This window comes from Plasmodium vivax, chromosome 13, assembly GCF_000002415.2.
Source record: "Plasmodium vivax chromosome 13, whole genome shotgun sequence".
Lineage (NCBI taxonomy): Eukaryota > Apicomplexa > Aconoidasida > Haemosporida > Plasmodiidae > Plasmodium > Plasmodium vivax.
In genome coordinates this window covers 634,926-649,922 of record NC_009918.1, presented here as the reverse complement: position 1 = coordinate 649,922, position 14,997 = coordinate 634,926, and the positions used below count along the sequence as shown (strand labels likewise).

The window sequence follows — 14,997 nt, the reverse complement described above, 5'->3', positions numbered from 1 at the left end:
AGCCAAACGGCCAAATCGCCAAACAGCCAAACAGCCAAACAGCCAAAAACGTGGGCAACAGGAATACCCAAGAACGCAGCGCGCAGGGCAAAGGGGTGCGTTTTTCCCCCCAAAATTTTGAAATTGTGCAGAAGGGGAAAAACCAGAAAGGAAGGAAGCGGCGAATAACGATCGGGAAGAAGAAACGAAGTGGAGGATCGCTAACGGGAAGAACCAAAGTGGCCGCTCACTAACGGGAAGAACCAAAGTGGCCGCTCACTAACGGGAAGAACCAAAGTGGCCGCTCACTAACGGAAGAACCAAAGTTGCCGCTCACTAACGGAAGAACCGAAGTGGCCGCTCACTAACGGAAGAACCGAAGTGGCCGCTCACTAACGGAAGAACCGAAGTGGCCGCTCACTAACGGAAGAACCGAAGTGGCCGCTCTCTAACGGGCAGAATCGTAAACAGAGAGACGTCCCGCTTCCCCCGCGTGCTAAGCAAACGGGCGCAAGTGTATGCTTCCCCCAAGAGGAGTACTCTCGAAGGAGCGCTTCAGGCAAGATGAACAGGGGCAACAGGGGGGGGGCGAAGGGCAGCACCACCGGCGCGAAGAAGAAACCCACGCAGAGCAATGAAAAGGGCAAGGGCGCCAAAGGAGTTGGGGCGCCCACCCCAGGGAGTAAGACGACCGCCCAGCAGAAGAGCGAAAAGAGGGAGTGCGCCGATGTGCAGGCGGTGAGCGCGGAAGCTGCCAACAACAAAGTGGCTGCCAACGAAGCGGCCACTAACAAGGAAACTACCAACAAAGCGGCCCCCAACAAGACCCCCAACAAGGCCGCCAACAAACCCAACAAAGCGCCCGCGAAGAAGAGCAAGAAGAAGGTGGACAAGCTGGACCTCATCCTGAGCGAATTCAAAAGCGAAGTAAACCAGGGGGGAGCCGCCCCAAACGGCCACAACGCAGCAGAAGGCGAAGCTACGGCGGTGGAGAAGGCGGAGGAGGAACACAAAATAGATTTTGACGAATTTGAAATAGAAAAGATAAAGAAGAGCATCACCCTGAAGGAACACCTAATGGAGGAGCAAAATAATAGCCACATAAGATTGCTGAACAATTGGCCCCAAGTAGAAAGGAGCATACAAACCAGCCCAGCAACGGTGCCAATCGAAATGGTATACCAAGGGAAGAACTACCCCGTCGGAGAAATCCAAAACTATAAACATGTCCTTAGTGGAAAGACCCTGCAAGAAAAGAAAGAGGCAGAAAAATTAAGCTCCGCGTACTATGAAGATTTAAGAAAAGCTGCAGAGTGTCATAGGCAAGTGAGGAAATACATACAGACGTATGTCCAGCCGGGAAGAAAAATGATTGATATAGTAAAAGAGACAGAAAAAAAAACGAAAGAGTTAATTTTATCTCATAAGCTAAATTGCGGCTGGGGATTCCCAACAGGGTGTTCATTAAACAATTGTGCAGCTCATTACACTCCAAATTATGGGGACGAAACGGTGTTAAAATATGATGATGTATGCAAATTAGATTTCGGGGTACATGTCAATGGGTACATAATCGACTGCGCTTTTACCATCGCTTTCAACGAAAAATATGATAACCTCATTAAGGCCACTCAAGATGGAACCAACACAGGCATTCGAGAGGCAGGAATTGACGCCAGGATGTGTGACATTGGGGAAGCCATCCAAGAGGCTATAGAATCGTATGAACTAGAGCTAAACCAAAAGACCTACCCCATTAAAGCCATTTCAAATCTCAGAGGACACTCCATCAATAAGTACATCATTCATGGGGGCAAATGTGTTCCCATTGTTAAGCAGAAGGAAAAAAATGAAATAATGGAAGAGGGGGAGCTATTTGCTATCGAAACGTTTGCCTCTACTGGGAAGGGCTACGTTACGCACGATAATGAATGCTCCCATTATATGAGAAATCCGGAGAAGCAATTTGTGCCCATCAGATTAAATTCCGCAAAGACGCTGTTAAAGGTTATTAACGACAATTTTGATACCCTTCCGTTTTGCCATAGATGGCTGGATGACTTGGGACAGAAGAGACATTTTATGGCTTTAAAGACGCTGGTAGATTTGAACATCGTGGAGCCCTACCCCCCCCTGTGCGACGTGAGGAACTCCTTTACCTCCCAAATGGAGCACACCATTTTGCTGCGCCCCACGTGCAAGGAGGTTTTGTCCCGGGGCCCAGACTTCTGACCGTGCGAAGCAATCGCAAATCAGCAGCAAATCAACCGCGCAGCAGCGTTGACATTATAGCAGGCACCACCCTGTGGCATTCTTTCCCTACGTGTACTTGGCACACCTGGGGCGATCCACTTGGTGGGGAAAAAATCCCCCCCAAGAAGCTGCACATTTTAAGTACACCTTCGCAGGATGAACCGGCGTGCTGCGACGAAATGTTCCCTTCGTCAAACTGTCCTCTTGTGTTGTTCACAAGTGGGGGGGTCACCTCGTTACGTATTATCCTACCAGGTAGGCGCCCCCACTCTGTGTGAGCAAACGCTACGCAGTGTAAAATAGCCCCAATTTTGTAAATTATTTCCGCGTCCACTAGGATAGAAAAAGGAAAAAGCGGCTCCCCCTTTTTTTTTAATTCATCCCTGGGGAACCGCACCCGCATAGCGTGCTCGAGTGCGCGTGCTCGTTTTTCTCTTCGTAAGGATGGTCCAAAACGACTTGTAACACCACCACACGTTGGAAGCTTTGCGGGGGATTATACACAGCCACGTCAAATGTAGCAACCCTATTCGAAGCAACTCTCCACCAACATATTTAGTTCACTTTTTAATAACTTATTCGTTTAGCATTAAGGCTTATATTTGCGCAACGTACTGAGCGGAGTGCGGCGGTCCCATTGGGGGCCGCAGAAAGGGCTTACTCAAAATGGTAACTTCAAATGGTAGCCCAAAATGGTAACCCAAAGTGGTAACCCAAAGTGGTAACCCAAAATGGAGAACCAAACCCTTTTAACACATTTTTATTCTCCCATTTGCTGGAAGGCTTCGATATTAAAAAATTCGTGCGTTACAGATGACACAAAAAAAAAGAAAAAAAAAAAAAAAAAACGCAAGTAGGTAGGTAAATAAATAAGTAGGGGGCAATAATGCGCACAGCGGGCATCATAAATGGTCGCGCGGTGATAGAGTAACGGCTGCAGAGCGGCTACACAACGGCTACATAACCGCTACGCAACCGCTACACAACGGCAACTGGGCCGCCTAAACGCCATGCACACGTACCAACGCGCCATTACGAATAGTTATTAATTCCACTTAAAAATAAAACAAAAATGGCGAATTTCGAAACACGCAGCTTTGGGAAAATGGCAACGCGCGGGAAGCAGCCGAGCGGGGGGGGAAACAACCCGGGGCATGCACTCATGCACGCACACATACACACATACACACGTGGAGCAACTCTCTCGTGGAGGCATATGCACCACAACAATGAGGTAGGAGAAGGCACAGAATTAAAAAAAAAAAAAAAAAAAAAGCAGAGAGAAAGGCATAGAAAAAGGCAGAGAAAAAAGCTCCACCCTTGAAATGCGGCACATGCATGTACGTACGCACGTAGCTACCACCCGTGCGCAAGTTGTTAATTAAAATTGATAAGGGCATACACACACATGCTGGTTTACGGTGGGGAGGGGGAAAAAATTAGGCTGTACATATGAAATGACGCATCCATACGCACAGAACAAATATCATAACATCTCACAATCACGTAAAGATACGCGGCTATTATATTATTTGCTATTTTTGGACGCCATCTTCTTTTCCAACTCCATCTGCTGCTGAAATTGCTGTCTAGGGGTCGGTGTTGTCTTGCGGGTTAATACAAGCGAAACAATTTCTATAATGGCTAGCAACACTCCACCGACGATGGCATTTCTCGAAGCAGATCTCCAGCCACCCCTCATGGCTAAAACACCACCAGTGAAAAACCCACTACCTATGGCATTCCAGTGGTCTTCCTTTTTCCGTATATACTGAAATGTACAATCGAAGCAACTGAATGTGCCTCCCCACACGGCAAAGTTACCTCCCAGAATGGGGGCTCTCATACGGCCGCTGTACAAAGCGCCACTTAACACATCCCCCTTGGGGCTATTTCTTGCGCCCTTTAAAAAATGCCAGATGTACCCTCCTATGCAACCCATGCCAAACGCGCCACCCATATCTTCTATGATTCTGTCGGGGCATGGCTCCCTCGCTAAGTCTCTTTCTTGTAACATTTTTTAAAACATATCACCCAAAAGGGGAAAAAAAAAAAAAATATGCCCCTTTTTTCTGCGCGGGGAAATTGCCCTATAATTTGTACAATGTTTCGATGCTGATCGAATGCTCACTCCCCAAAAGGTGGGAAAAAAAAAAAAAAAATGAAAGAAAAAGGACTTCCGCGATGTGTGCAAAAGGTACGCACTTATTTACATGCCTACAAAAGAGCGTATCCGTGTGTGTAATTTTATATGTTGTAATATTATCCAACAGTTGAGTACTTTTCTTCGCTTGGGCAGCAATTTTGCCTCTTCAAAAGTTTGTTCCTTCTACGTGGGGAGTTATACATTAAAACTTTAACCGGAAATGTTTTGCACAGTTGGTACAGCGAAGGACGCTCTTGCAACGAAATTTACAAAGGTTGAAAAAAAAAAAAAAAAAAACGGGGCGAGGTCGTTTGTAGGAACTTTAGCCATAAAATCAAATCGCCTTTTTTTTTAAAAACTGCTCACTTCTGGGTGTGCCACTTTGGTGTAGTTTCACAAAAGTGTCATTCCGTGCACCTTTTTCGGGTGGAGATGCACCTCTGCGTGGTATTATCTACTCTGTAAATATGGCGCATGGTCCTCAGCACGGGGCGCGATTCACAGTCTCCTCTGCGCAGGCACCCCCGGGCGTTGGCAAGAGCATACACACATAGGTGTATACACATGGGTGTGTTCTGCACCTATGTAGGCATATACACATAGGCGTATGCACATATGGAGGCATATGAATATCCACCCATGTGTGCGCTCCGCGCGGTGTGCATACGCTGCAGAGGCCCCCTCCTTAGAAGCGGAATTTTTTCGATGCCACTAAATCAACTGCTGTTATTGGGCACGATATGCGAGCAGTGGGGCGCTGTACAAAATAGAGCAACTCGCACAAATGGCACAGTGCAGCACGCCTGAGTCGTCACCGTGTTCTTCAAACAAATAATCGTACCATCTCGTGGCGCATTTAACACGCCAACTTGGCTACGTAACTTTGTCGCCTGCTCAGTGGGGCCCACTTTAAGTATTCCCACGCAGATATGCATTCATTTCACTCAACTGTTAACTTGCAAAGGTTTCAAAAACTCCTCTATCGCATCAGTTAAAAACAAAATTTTTAATTCGCTTAAAAAGGGTTTTAATTTTAACTACAGTATGCAAAATCGGCATAAAAAAAAAAAAAATGGGAGTTTTTTCTTTTTTTTTTTTCTTTATCCTCTTTGCGTAAAGCGAGTTTGTTTATTTTTATTGCCCCTTCATTTGTTATGAAGTCGGGATCTATATGACCGTATGCGTTGCGTACCACGGCGGGGTTAAGCGGGGTTAAGCGGCGCGCGCAAGCACATATGCACGTGAGTACCAAGCGTGTGCCACGTAGGTGCCTATCATGTACCACGTACGTAATCCTCCTTTTTTAGGCGCCACACTTGCCGATCCATACAAGTTGGCGAAGAAATGTACTGCCCATGTGCAAAGGCTGTGCTTCATCACCGTACGTATGCACCCATTTTTAACACTTTTTTTGGGGGGGCACTCGTAACAGTGCCCTACAAATCGCAACATACCCACATTCGCTCGAAGGTACAGCTTATCCATCCACCTGATGTTCACGTACGTGTAGGCCTTTTTGACACGCAGACTTTATGCTTCTACTGGGGTCCCCATTTGAGGAGAAAACGAAGCAGTACAATTTCACACCATCATACGTGGTGGTCAGTTGGAAGGAAACGAAATTTTCACGTAACCGCTTTTCTGCATAATCATCACTTAACCCGTCGTGTGTTTTTTTTTTTTTTTTTTTGGTGCAGGTTGAGTGTACGTGGCTGAGATGCGCATTATGTGGGGCGAGACTGGCGTATGCGGGAAAAAGTGAGTGGGAATGTGCCGCAACGCACAAGCACATATGTAAGATATGCCCCAATACGTACATAAATAAATGTACATTTACTGGTATTCGTACATCCCCTCATTTTATTTTTTTTAAAATCGCGAAAATGTGAAAATTTTACGAAAGCATGATGTCATAGATTAACATTTATCACTTTGCGCAAATTCGACCCCTCGGCAACATTTTTTCCTCGCGTGCGAACCAGCTGAGAAAACTAACCACACGGTTACCACGCCATAGTTTTAAGGTTAAACAGCGTTTATCCCATCTGTTTTTGAAACAAAAAAAAAAAAAACATTCCAAAATAAAGATAACACGCAATTGTAGAGCCTTTGCCGCATCACCGTTAGTGAATGAACCTAGCGGCAATTTTTCACACGTGCCTCCCCCAAGTGAGCATTTAAACGCAGCTCTTCTTTGCATAGAGGGTCGAGTTACTCAAATAAGCAGCCTTTTTACACTTAGTAAGGTACACCACACTGTGTTATATCCACACCTTTCACTTTAAACGCCACTTTTGAAAAAATGAATTTCCTGAGGAGAAACGCTGCAAATTTGTGTAAAGGCAAAGTCTTGGGGAAGCACCTGAACTGCTCTGTGCACGAGCTAACCAACCTGAATAAGAGAAAGATTTCCAACATAACCGACCTTGGGAAATGTGGGCAAAGGTACCAAGCAACCCATTCCGGCTCTACTATTGGAGCAAAAAGATTTGCTTCAAGTGAAGCGCAGAAACTGTCCGAAGTTGTGAAAGCAGAGGTGCAACATGAGAAGTCGAATTATGAGGCACCAGATAATATTAAGAAGTTTTTGCAAACGTCGGGGTGGAAATTTGAGGAACAAGAAGGAGATGTCAACATGGTGTTAACCAAAAATGTGGATGGAATGAAAATTATTATCGATTTTCAACTTGTGTCTCCATTTCAAGCAGAAGGAGAAAATGAAGCGCAAGCAGAAATGACTGACTTTTCTGTTACCGTTGAAAAGCCAAACAAACAAGGAGGCATTACCTTTTATTGCACCACCTTACAGAATGATGAGAAATTCAGATATATGATTGGAAATGTTAAGTATTATAAAAATGAAGAAGGAAAAAATTCCGTGTCAGCTTATAATGGACCCGAATTTGAAGACCTGGATGACTCCCTACAAACTTCGCTCGATGAATGGTTGGCGAACTTGGGAGTAGACTCCGAGTTGTGTGATTTTATCGATTCCTGTAGCATTGACAAAGAGCAAAGAGAATACATGTCATGGTTACAGAACATTTCGAATTTTATCGAATCTTAATTTTTTTCCCCCACCCTACATCCTTTTGAACATTAAATTGTGTGCACAAATGTTAACCATTTTTATATATATGTGTGCGGACTGACATCTCGTTTTCCCTACATGGTATGCAACGCGTATGTTATGCATTATATAAATCGTTAAGTAGCACAATTTAAGAACCCCCCCCTATAGCAGTTTATTTTCCTAGCGAAATGTAACTGTATTCTTTAAATTAACTATAACAAACATCTCATTTTTAAAGAATTATTAATTTAAATTATTATCCCAGTTTTTTTCTTTTTTTTTTACCCTCTGTTACATCGCCTAGCAAGGAAGCGTGCAACTGAACTTCTTCCTCTGCGAGGGGGGAAGAAGCACGCAAAGCGAGTTCCATTTTTGCAACATCATGTGGTTTAAAAAGGTAACGCGGAGCAAAAAGGCGTAAAAGAAAAAGTTCACTTTTGCATGAACAGGTCAGGTAAACGGAAAAAATCTAGCCATTTTGTGTGTTTTTTTTTGCAAAGTTTTTTTTTTTTTTTCATGTGAAAGGTAAAAATTGGCTATTTATTTAACCAAATGGCGAGTTCCTTCACTTTGCAGCTGTGTGTGCGTTTTTTTTTTTTTTCACAACGTTTTTGTTTTACCGCGTGTGTGCGCGGCAGTAACATTTAAAGGTGTAAAAAGTGCAACTTTTCCTTTGCGCAAAATAGGCAATTTTTCTCTTCCACGCAAAGTAGGCAGTTTTTCTCTTCCATGCAAAATAGGCAATTTTTCTCTTCCATGCAAAATAGGCGATTTTTCCCTTCCATGCAAAATAGACGCTTTTTCTCGTCCGCACAAAGCACACAGCTTGCCCAATCCACGCTCCAAACATGGAAAACGTAAGCAAAAGGGACACCCTTGTGAATTATTTAAAACTGTGCAACAAGAACGATATGGCGGAGGCAGTGATGAAATACTGCGATGAGGACCGGGGGATAGTTTTCAACAGGCACCCCGCCAGAAACGAGAACAAATTTGGCGCGATCTACGACTACGCGGCTTCTTCGCAGTCCAAAATATCAAGCGCGACGAGCTCTTCGCACGATTTAAAGGGGTCAATCGAAAGAGGAAGCGATGTAAGCAATGGAAGCGATGGAAGCAATCGAAGCAGTCGCAGCATAGTGCAATCCAAATGCTTCTATAAGAGTAAAAGCTCACTGGAAAGTGTGCAAAGAGATAAACAGCCAAGCAGTTACATATCACGCGGCAGCAAAGAGGAAGTGCAGGAGGGAGTAGTACAGTCGAATGACCCCATTTCCGATGTGCTGGATGACATGTGTGAAATTGTAGCTCCTGAAGGCAAGGGCAAGTTTTTAAAATTTATAGGGGAAAATTACGTGTACGTCTTGCTGGAAAATGTACGTAAATGAGTGCCTTGTTAAGCATCCACGATGTAGAGGAGCGTGTGCACGTTCGCACTAAATTATGTTGCTTCTGCAAAAATGCCCATGCAGGAATGCGATTTAAAAAAAAATAGGATAATCGCCTCTGCCTGGAAAGGCACCATAACAGTTGACATGCGAATCGTTGCACATTCTATGTAGCCCCGGCAGCGATCCCTGCACAGTGTGCGTAGTAAGAAAAATATTTCTTTCTGTTCCATTTCAGGGCACATACAACTGCTACCCCCTGGACCTGCTCAAGCTAAATCGATCCTACTTGAAGACGAACGCGATGTTCAACCTTCGATTGAACTACAAAGACAGGGCGTTAAATCACACTAGGAATGTCTTCAAAGGTGGAACAGATTATGCCTTTCCATTTTGCTCTCCCTTCCAAAATATTAGTGCAGACACGCTGTTTCTTTTTTTCCCCCTTCCACTAGTATGTCCCACTTTTTATACCTTTTAAAATTTAACCCAAACTATTTCCCCTTTTTTTTCGCAGATAAAATTGCTTCCTTGCAACGGAAGGAGACCCCCTTAAATGCACAGAAAGGGACTTCCAACGAGTTTGTCGCTTTTCCTGCACACATGGACCATTTGAGAGACTACATAATGAAAAACGACTCAGAGGAGGAAAAGGTTTTTTCGAGGAATTACTTGGAGAACCACTTGGAGAATGAAGAATCGTGTGGGGGTGAACATCACAGGAGCTACATACCTGGCCACCACAATTTGGTAATGTGCCGCGAAATGGGGGTCCCCCCAAATGGACACACATCCCGTTTTGCGCGGAACAAATGGCGTGGGAAAAATTACCACATTGGGGGGCGACTCCAATTCTGCGCAATTCTGCGCAATTTTGTGCAATTCATCCGACTCTTTTTCTTTCCTTCTTTACAGGCTAAAAAAACTGTTAATGTTAAATCGTTAAACAGTAGGTACACATTGGAGGGGTCCAAATGGTATGCCCCCACTGATCTCAAAATTGCAAGTGAGGAAAACTGCACCGCTTGCTGCTGACTCAAATGGGGTTAATACCTTCTGCTTTGCTTTCTCACAATGTTTATGCATGTCATTTTGTTAAGTGTATTGTCCAGCACGTATTGGTCCTACTTCTCAACTTGGCCACTTTCATCTTCGCTTCCACCCCGTCTCAATTGTTTTGTGGAATCCTTTTTTTTATCCCTTTTTTTACCCTTTTTTGTGGGTGCTCCTATTTGGCTGCGCACTTTTTCCCCCACGGTGGTTCAAACCACTCTTAAAAAGGGCTGCACATTATTTGATTTAGCGCAATTGCTTCTGCTTCGCGTCGTTAAGGTGCTCCCCCCCCCCCAGTGCACTACACACGCTTGCTGAACGGCTTACCGTTGATGTGTAGGTTTGTGCTAACTTTATCCATCATTATGTGCCCCCCCATGTTAGGGGCTTTTGTGGCAATGCGTGGCCTGTTTGGCGCCACACCTGGGGGGAAAACCACCACTGCTAGGGAATCTACCACCTCACCGCTTCACCTTTTATTAATAAAACTCGCATGAGAAAAAAAAGCAAAATGTGTGGACAAGTCGAGCTCCTTTTGGCTTCATTTTGAGAAGGTATCCACTACGTTCTCGCCGCATCCATCCCTTCCAAAAGAACAAAGCACATCCTCGTTATCCGCGCATGTGTAACGCATACCAATTTTTATTTTGCCGCGCAGATCGTTTCGCTACACTTTGCCTGTGCACAGCGAAGAAGCACCCATTTTTTAATCCACAAGGAGTTTACGCCGTTGTACCTATATGGGGCGAAAAAGGCCCTGCTGCGTTGGGCGCACCCATCACCTTTGCAGCGTGTAGGGGCCACGTGTGAGTACTCCTTTGTGAACCAAAAAAAAAGGGGAGATAAGTAGAAACGAACGAGGGGCATTTTTCTTTTTCCAAAATATCCTCCGAATGGAATGAACAAAGCTTATCATACATCTGTGCAGAAAAGGGGGCGATGGAAAAATAAAAGGCCCACATGGATGACTGCGTAATTTTCTCCCCTTTGCAAAGTGATAAATATGACCCTAATAAGGGGGGAGGGAATAGCTCCTGCGAGAATGATCTAACCCTTTTATGTGTGGAAATGAGTTATTGAAGAGTGGAGGGTTTAACCCGTTTTTGCCATCTGCCGTTTTCATACTGGGAAGAGTGCCCTGAGGTGCCCCCTCTACCTGAAAGGTTCCTCTTCCAATTTTTGACATGACTAGATGTAGCTGCGTCGCGCGGTACACTCCCCTCCTCTTTGCCTCCCCTGTGTCTCCTCTTTTTGTATGTGCGCATATTCCCAGTTAGGCACAGGGAGAGCGAAAATCGGAAGGCACAGCGCACACTTTGCACCGCCCAGCGGCACGTTAAGATGTGCCTACACAGAGTTGTCTCCTTAGGGCACTATGCCCACGTACGGAACTGGCTCGAAATGGCAGCCGCGAAGAGAGTAGCCGCTAACAGGGCAGCCGCTAACAGGGTAGCCGCAAACACAACGCTGCAGCGTGGGAGGCCCTTCAGCACATTCACCAAACTGAGTAAAGCAGAAGAATCGTTCGTAATTAAGAAGGCGGATAGGTACATGAATTATGTGAAGGAGGGACAAGAATTTAAAGTGGGAATGTGGCTGAACACGTGCAGCCTGTTAATACTAGGCATGATAAGCATAGGAGGTTACACCCGCTTGACCGAAAGTGGCTTGTCAATAACGCACTGGAAATTTCAGGGCATAAAATACCCCAAGAATGAAGAAGAATGGGTGCGAGAATTTGACAAGTATAAATTAACACCGGAATATAAAAAAGTGCATTATAACCTGTCCATGGAGGATTATAAGAAAATTTTTTTTAATGAATGGTTGCACAGAACATTTGGTCGTTTTATAGGATTATTTTTTGTGGGAGGTGCTAGTTTTTTTTTATATAAAAATTATTTAAAAAAAAATATGATCAAAAAGTTGAGTGTCCTTTGGGGCTTAGGAACATTTCAAGGATTTGTCGGTTGGTGGATGGTCAAAAGTGGGTTTGAAATTCCGCAGACGGAAAATAAAACCCCCAGGGTTTCTCCCTACAGGTTAGTCTTCCACCTCTTCTGCGCCACCCTAACGTACAGCTACCTTTTTCTCAACGCACTTACGCTGATTGAGGTGGCCAAGATGAGGAAGCAGTTTGCCAAGAGTCAAATAGCCGAGTGGCCAGAATTCCTGCGAAGTCAGTTAATACACCAAACGTATGAGCGGAGGAACGTTACAAGGGGGAGTAAGCTAGCCCTACTTTGCTTTTCCCTTCTCGTTTTTTCTAACATTATGTATGGAGGTTTTGTGGCTGGGAATGATGCAGGGTATGCCTACAACACGTGGCCAAAAATGCTAGACAAATTCATTCCGGACGATGTAAAAAATTTTTATTTTGGCAAGAAGAGGAAGTATGAGCAGCTGTTTGAGAACACAGCGCTGGTGCAGTTTAATCATCGGGTGCTTAGCTACTTGGTTGTCTTGAATAGCTTCCTCTTATACTACTACTCGCAGAAAATGACACTGAGCAAGAAAACCAAACGACTCTTCTTCGTGTTGCCCTTCATCACAACTGTGCAAATGCTCACGGGTATTAGCACCCTCGTGCACCACGTGCCCGTCCACCTGGCCCTGGTGCACCAGTTCGGGGGCTTCTGCATTTGGTCCACCCTGCTGCACTTGGCCAAGCGGGTGTTCCGCGTTTAGCAGCGGGGGGGGCAGCGGGGGGTAGCAGCATGGATTTGTTTGTAGCAGCATGGATTTGTGTGTAGCAGCATGGACTTATTTGTAGCAGCGGTTTTTTTTTGTGTGTGCTTTTTCCCCCTGCTGACTGCCCCTTTTGGGGCATCTTTAAGGCCTCTCGCCACTTTACCACTTCACTTGGTCTTTTTCTTCTTAAAGAAGGAGTCGATCATCATCTGATTCCTGGGCTGCTGCAGGGGGTGCTTCTTCCCCTTGGCGAAGGTATCACTCTGTTGCAGCTTCTTCTTCTTGTCGTCCTCTTTCATTTTGCTTAATCTTTCCCGAATGTCTGGGGGGGTGAGTCTTTCACTCAAATGCGAGCTCATGAAGCCCTTCACAATTAGCCAAACGAAAGTCCTCAAATTGGACCCACAAAATCTGTAGTACTTTTTATTAAACTGTATGACGAATGAGTCGACCAGCTTTTTATATTCTCCATACACATCAATTTGTTTTAATTTTGCATTTTTCACTCTGGACGTGCTACTCTCATGGAGGTTCATATCCACTTGGTTTTTCTTCAAAATTTCTTCCTTTACAGTGTGGGCATAATCGGAGAAGACGATTTTATTTTCAATAATATAATTAAATAACTTAACACATTTAAGGTTGTAAAAATTTTGGACCTTCTTCAAATTCGGTTTGAAATAATACTTGCCCATTTCGTAGCACTCGTCGCAGGTGTTTTTTAATCTCTCCTTGATGTTACTCACATTTTTGTTAAAAATGAAGAGGACATTTTTGCTTATTTCGTTTTGTTCCCTCTTCTCTCTATCTTTTAAAACACTGTCTAGGTAATCCCCCAGCGTGGTATACGTGTTGCTTCCGCAATTTTTATAAATGATACTTATGAAGAGAAAAATTGCATCAATGGGGTAGCAGAAAAAGCTGCAATCATTTTGCACAGCGTAGTTATTTATAAAAAGGGATACACAGCTTTTGTTTATTTTTTCATTTTCATCTTTTAAGGACTCAATTTTTGGGTTATAGTAGTTCCGTTCGAGCAGGTACAGCTGGTTGCTCTTTTCGCTGTAGTGGTACAGCACACATTTGTGGGGCTCACTTATGCTCGGCAGTTTGACGAACCTGTAATTTGTCACCTCGGCTTTGCGCTCCCCCCCCGCGCAGGAGAATAGGTGGAACAGGAACGCGTTCTTCCCCTCCTCCATTGTGCGGGGAGCGGAAAGCGGCTAGCAGGGGGGAAAGCGGTTTGCGGGGGGGGCTAACTCCACAGGGGTAACTACAAAAGGCTAACTTCAAAGGGACGAAACTCGCTTGATACTTCTCCCTTTTTTGGGCTCCCTCCGAAGCGCCTACAAACGGGGGACCTCCCATGTCAAGCTTGCCTCACATAACGACCTGCGCAACTCCGCGCGAATTCCTTTTTCCGCCGGTGGGGGTACCATTCTGCCGAGGCGCAAAAAATGGGGGGAGCCTTTCCCCCCCAATGGGGCGTCTCGCGCACGTGCACGCGGTGCAAATAAGCCGCAAAAAAAGAAAGCGGCCGAAAAAAAATGCACTCAGCCGCGTCAAACCGCAAAAAAAGAAAGCGGCCGAAAAAAACGCAAGTAGCCGCGTCAAACCCCAAAAAAACGCAAGTGAGGCAAATCGCGAAGTGGCCAATTGGGCCTCCCCCCCCAATGGCATGTCTCCCTACGTTCCAAAAAAAAAAGGGAACATGGGGGGATGCATAAACGCAAAAGTAAGAAGGCTGACTGGAGCACCTAACCAGTGCGAAGACAAACGCCAAGTGGAGTGATTTCCTCATCCCGCTTCTCCCTGCGAGGCGAATGAAACGGAAATGGTCCACCACGTTCACCTCACCGATGTAGGACCATTTCAAGTGACAGGACCTCCCACACATGTGTATGCCTAGGGGTAGGGTTTATTTCTGTGCCCCCCTTTATGGGTAATCCCCCCCGATGGAGGCAGCAAAAAAGGGGAAGAAAAAAGAAGTGCATTCTTCAAAAAGGGGTAAACAATTTTGCGGCGTTTCTTGCGTGTTAGCATGTTCCTTTGTGGAGCCGAATTCGCGCGGCCAATTTTGTCACTTCTAACGCACAGTGCGTCTTGAAGGAAGGCAAGACTTCCCTCCTCCCCGTCCTAAGCACAACCCGTGTACATATATATACAAAAGAGTTACATGTGTATATGTGTTTCCGCGTGAGGCGTCCTCCCAGGGTTAACCCCTTTTGAGGAACCGCACACAGAAATTCATTCTTGCATTAGCCTGCACGGCACTATCAGCTGATTCCCCGCGCGCGTTGTCAATTGGCTATCCTAAAATTTTTTTTTTCCTTTTTATGTGCCATGAAAGGTAGACATGTTTGTTCTAAACGTAAGGGAACAGGTGGAACATCCATGTGACACGCTTGCACACT

At 45.2% G+C, this 14,997-nt stretch overlaps 6 protein-coding genes across 6 annotated transcripts, besides 10 other annotated features; 4 read left to right on the top strand and 2 right to left on the bottom strand.

The window, feature by feature from the left end:
- Positions 1-375: 375 nt before the first annotated feature.
- Positions 376-399: a microsatellite.
- A 144-nt stretch (positions 400-543) lies between these two features.
- PVX_084805 (methionine aminopeptidase, type II, putative) lies at positions 544-2,308 on the top strand (the record flags this gene model as incomplete). Its single annotated transcript, XM_001616578.1, has 1 exon — positions 544-2,308. The coding sequence occupies one exon, from the start codon at positions 544-546 to the stop codon at positions 2,209-2,211; it is 1,668 nt and encodes a 555-aa protein (XP_001616628.1). The 3' UTR covers positions 2,212-2,308.
- Positions 1,651-1,681: a microsatellite.
- Positions 1,848-1,871: a microsatellite.
- An 85-nt stretch (positions 2,309-2,393) lies between the features above and the next one.
- Positions 2,394-2,451: a microsatellite.
- Positions 2,452-2,747: 296 nt separating this feature from the next.
- Positions 2,748-2,770: a microsatellite.
- Positions 2,771-3,083: 313 nt separating this feature from the next.
- Positions 3,084-3,109: a microsatellite.
- Positions 3,110-3,156: 47 nt separating this feature from the next.
- Positions 3,157-3,183: a microsatellite.
- Positions 3,184-3,589: 406 nt separating this feature from the next.
- Positions 3,590-3,610: a microsatellite.
- Positions 3,611-3,760: 150 nt separating this feature from the next.
- On the bottom strand, positions 3,761-4,249 carry PVX_084800 (mitochondrial import inner membrane translocase subunit Tim17, putative; the record flags this gene model as incomplete). Its single annotated transcript, XM_001616577.1, has 1 exon — positions 3,761-4,249. One exon carries the CDS (start codon positions 4,247-4,249, stop codon positions 3,761-3,763), a length of 489 nt encoding a protein of 162 aa, XP_001616627.1.
- Positions 4,250-4,585: 336 nt separating this feature from the next.
- Positions 4,586-4,608: a microsatellite.
- An 818-nt stretch (positions 4,609-5,426) lies between these two features.
- Positions 5,427-5,455: a microsatellite.
- Positions 5,456-5,811: 356 nt separating this feature from the next.
- Positions 5,812-7,712, top strand: PVX_084795 (mitochondrial glycoprotein domain containing protein). Its single transcript, XM_001616576.1, has 2 exons — positions 5,812-5,951; positions 6,076-7,712. Exon 2 carries the CDS (start codon positions 6,681-6,683, stop codon positions 7,443-7,445), a length of 765 nt encoding a protein of 254 aa, XP_001616626.1. The 5' UTR covers positions 5,812-5,951; positions 6,076-6,680; the 3' UTR covers positions 7,446-7,712.
- Positions 7,713-7,966: 254 nt separating this feature from the next.
- Positions 7,967-9,874, top strand: PVX_084790 (hypothetical protein, conserved; the record flags this gene model as incomplete). The annotated part of the gene is made up of 4 exons (XM_001616575.1): positions 7,967-8,827; positions 9,078-9,207; positions 9,357-9,589; positions 9,755-9,874. Exons 1-4 carry the CDS (start codon positions 8,300-8,302, stop codon positions 9,872-9,874), a joined length of 1,011 nt encoding a protein of 336 aa, XP_001616625.1. The 5' UTR covers positions 7,967-8,299.
- A 1,419-nt stretch (positions 9,875-11,293) lies between these two features.
- PVX_084785 (cytochrome c oxidase assembly protein, putative) lies at positions 11,294-12,580 on the top strand (the record flags this gene model as incomplete). Its single annotated transcript, XM_001616574.1, has 1 exon — positions 11,294-12,580. The coding sequence occupies one exon, from the start codon at positions 11,294-11,296 to the stop codon at positions 12,578-12,580; it is 1,287 nt and encodes a 428-aa protein (XP_001616624.1).
- Positions 12,581-12,750: 170 nt separating this feature from the next.
- On the bottom strand, positions 12,751-13,987 carry PVX_084780 (hypothetical protein, conserved; the record flags this gene model as incomplete). Its single annotated transcript, XM_001616573.1, has 1 exon — positions 12,751-13,987. The coding sequence occupies exon 1, from the start codon at positions 13,783-13,785 to the stop codon at positions 12,751-12,753; it is 1,035 nt and encodes a 344-aa protein (XP_001616623.1). The 5' UTR covers positions 13,786-13,987.
- Between the last annotated feature and the right edge of the window lie 1,010 nt (positions 13,988-14,997).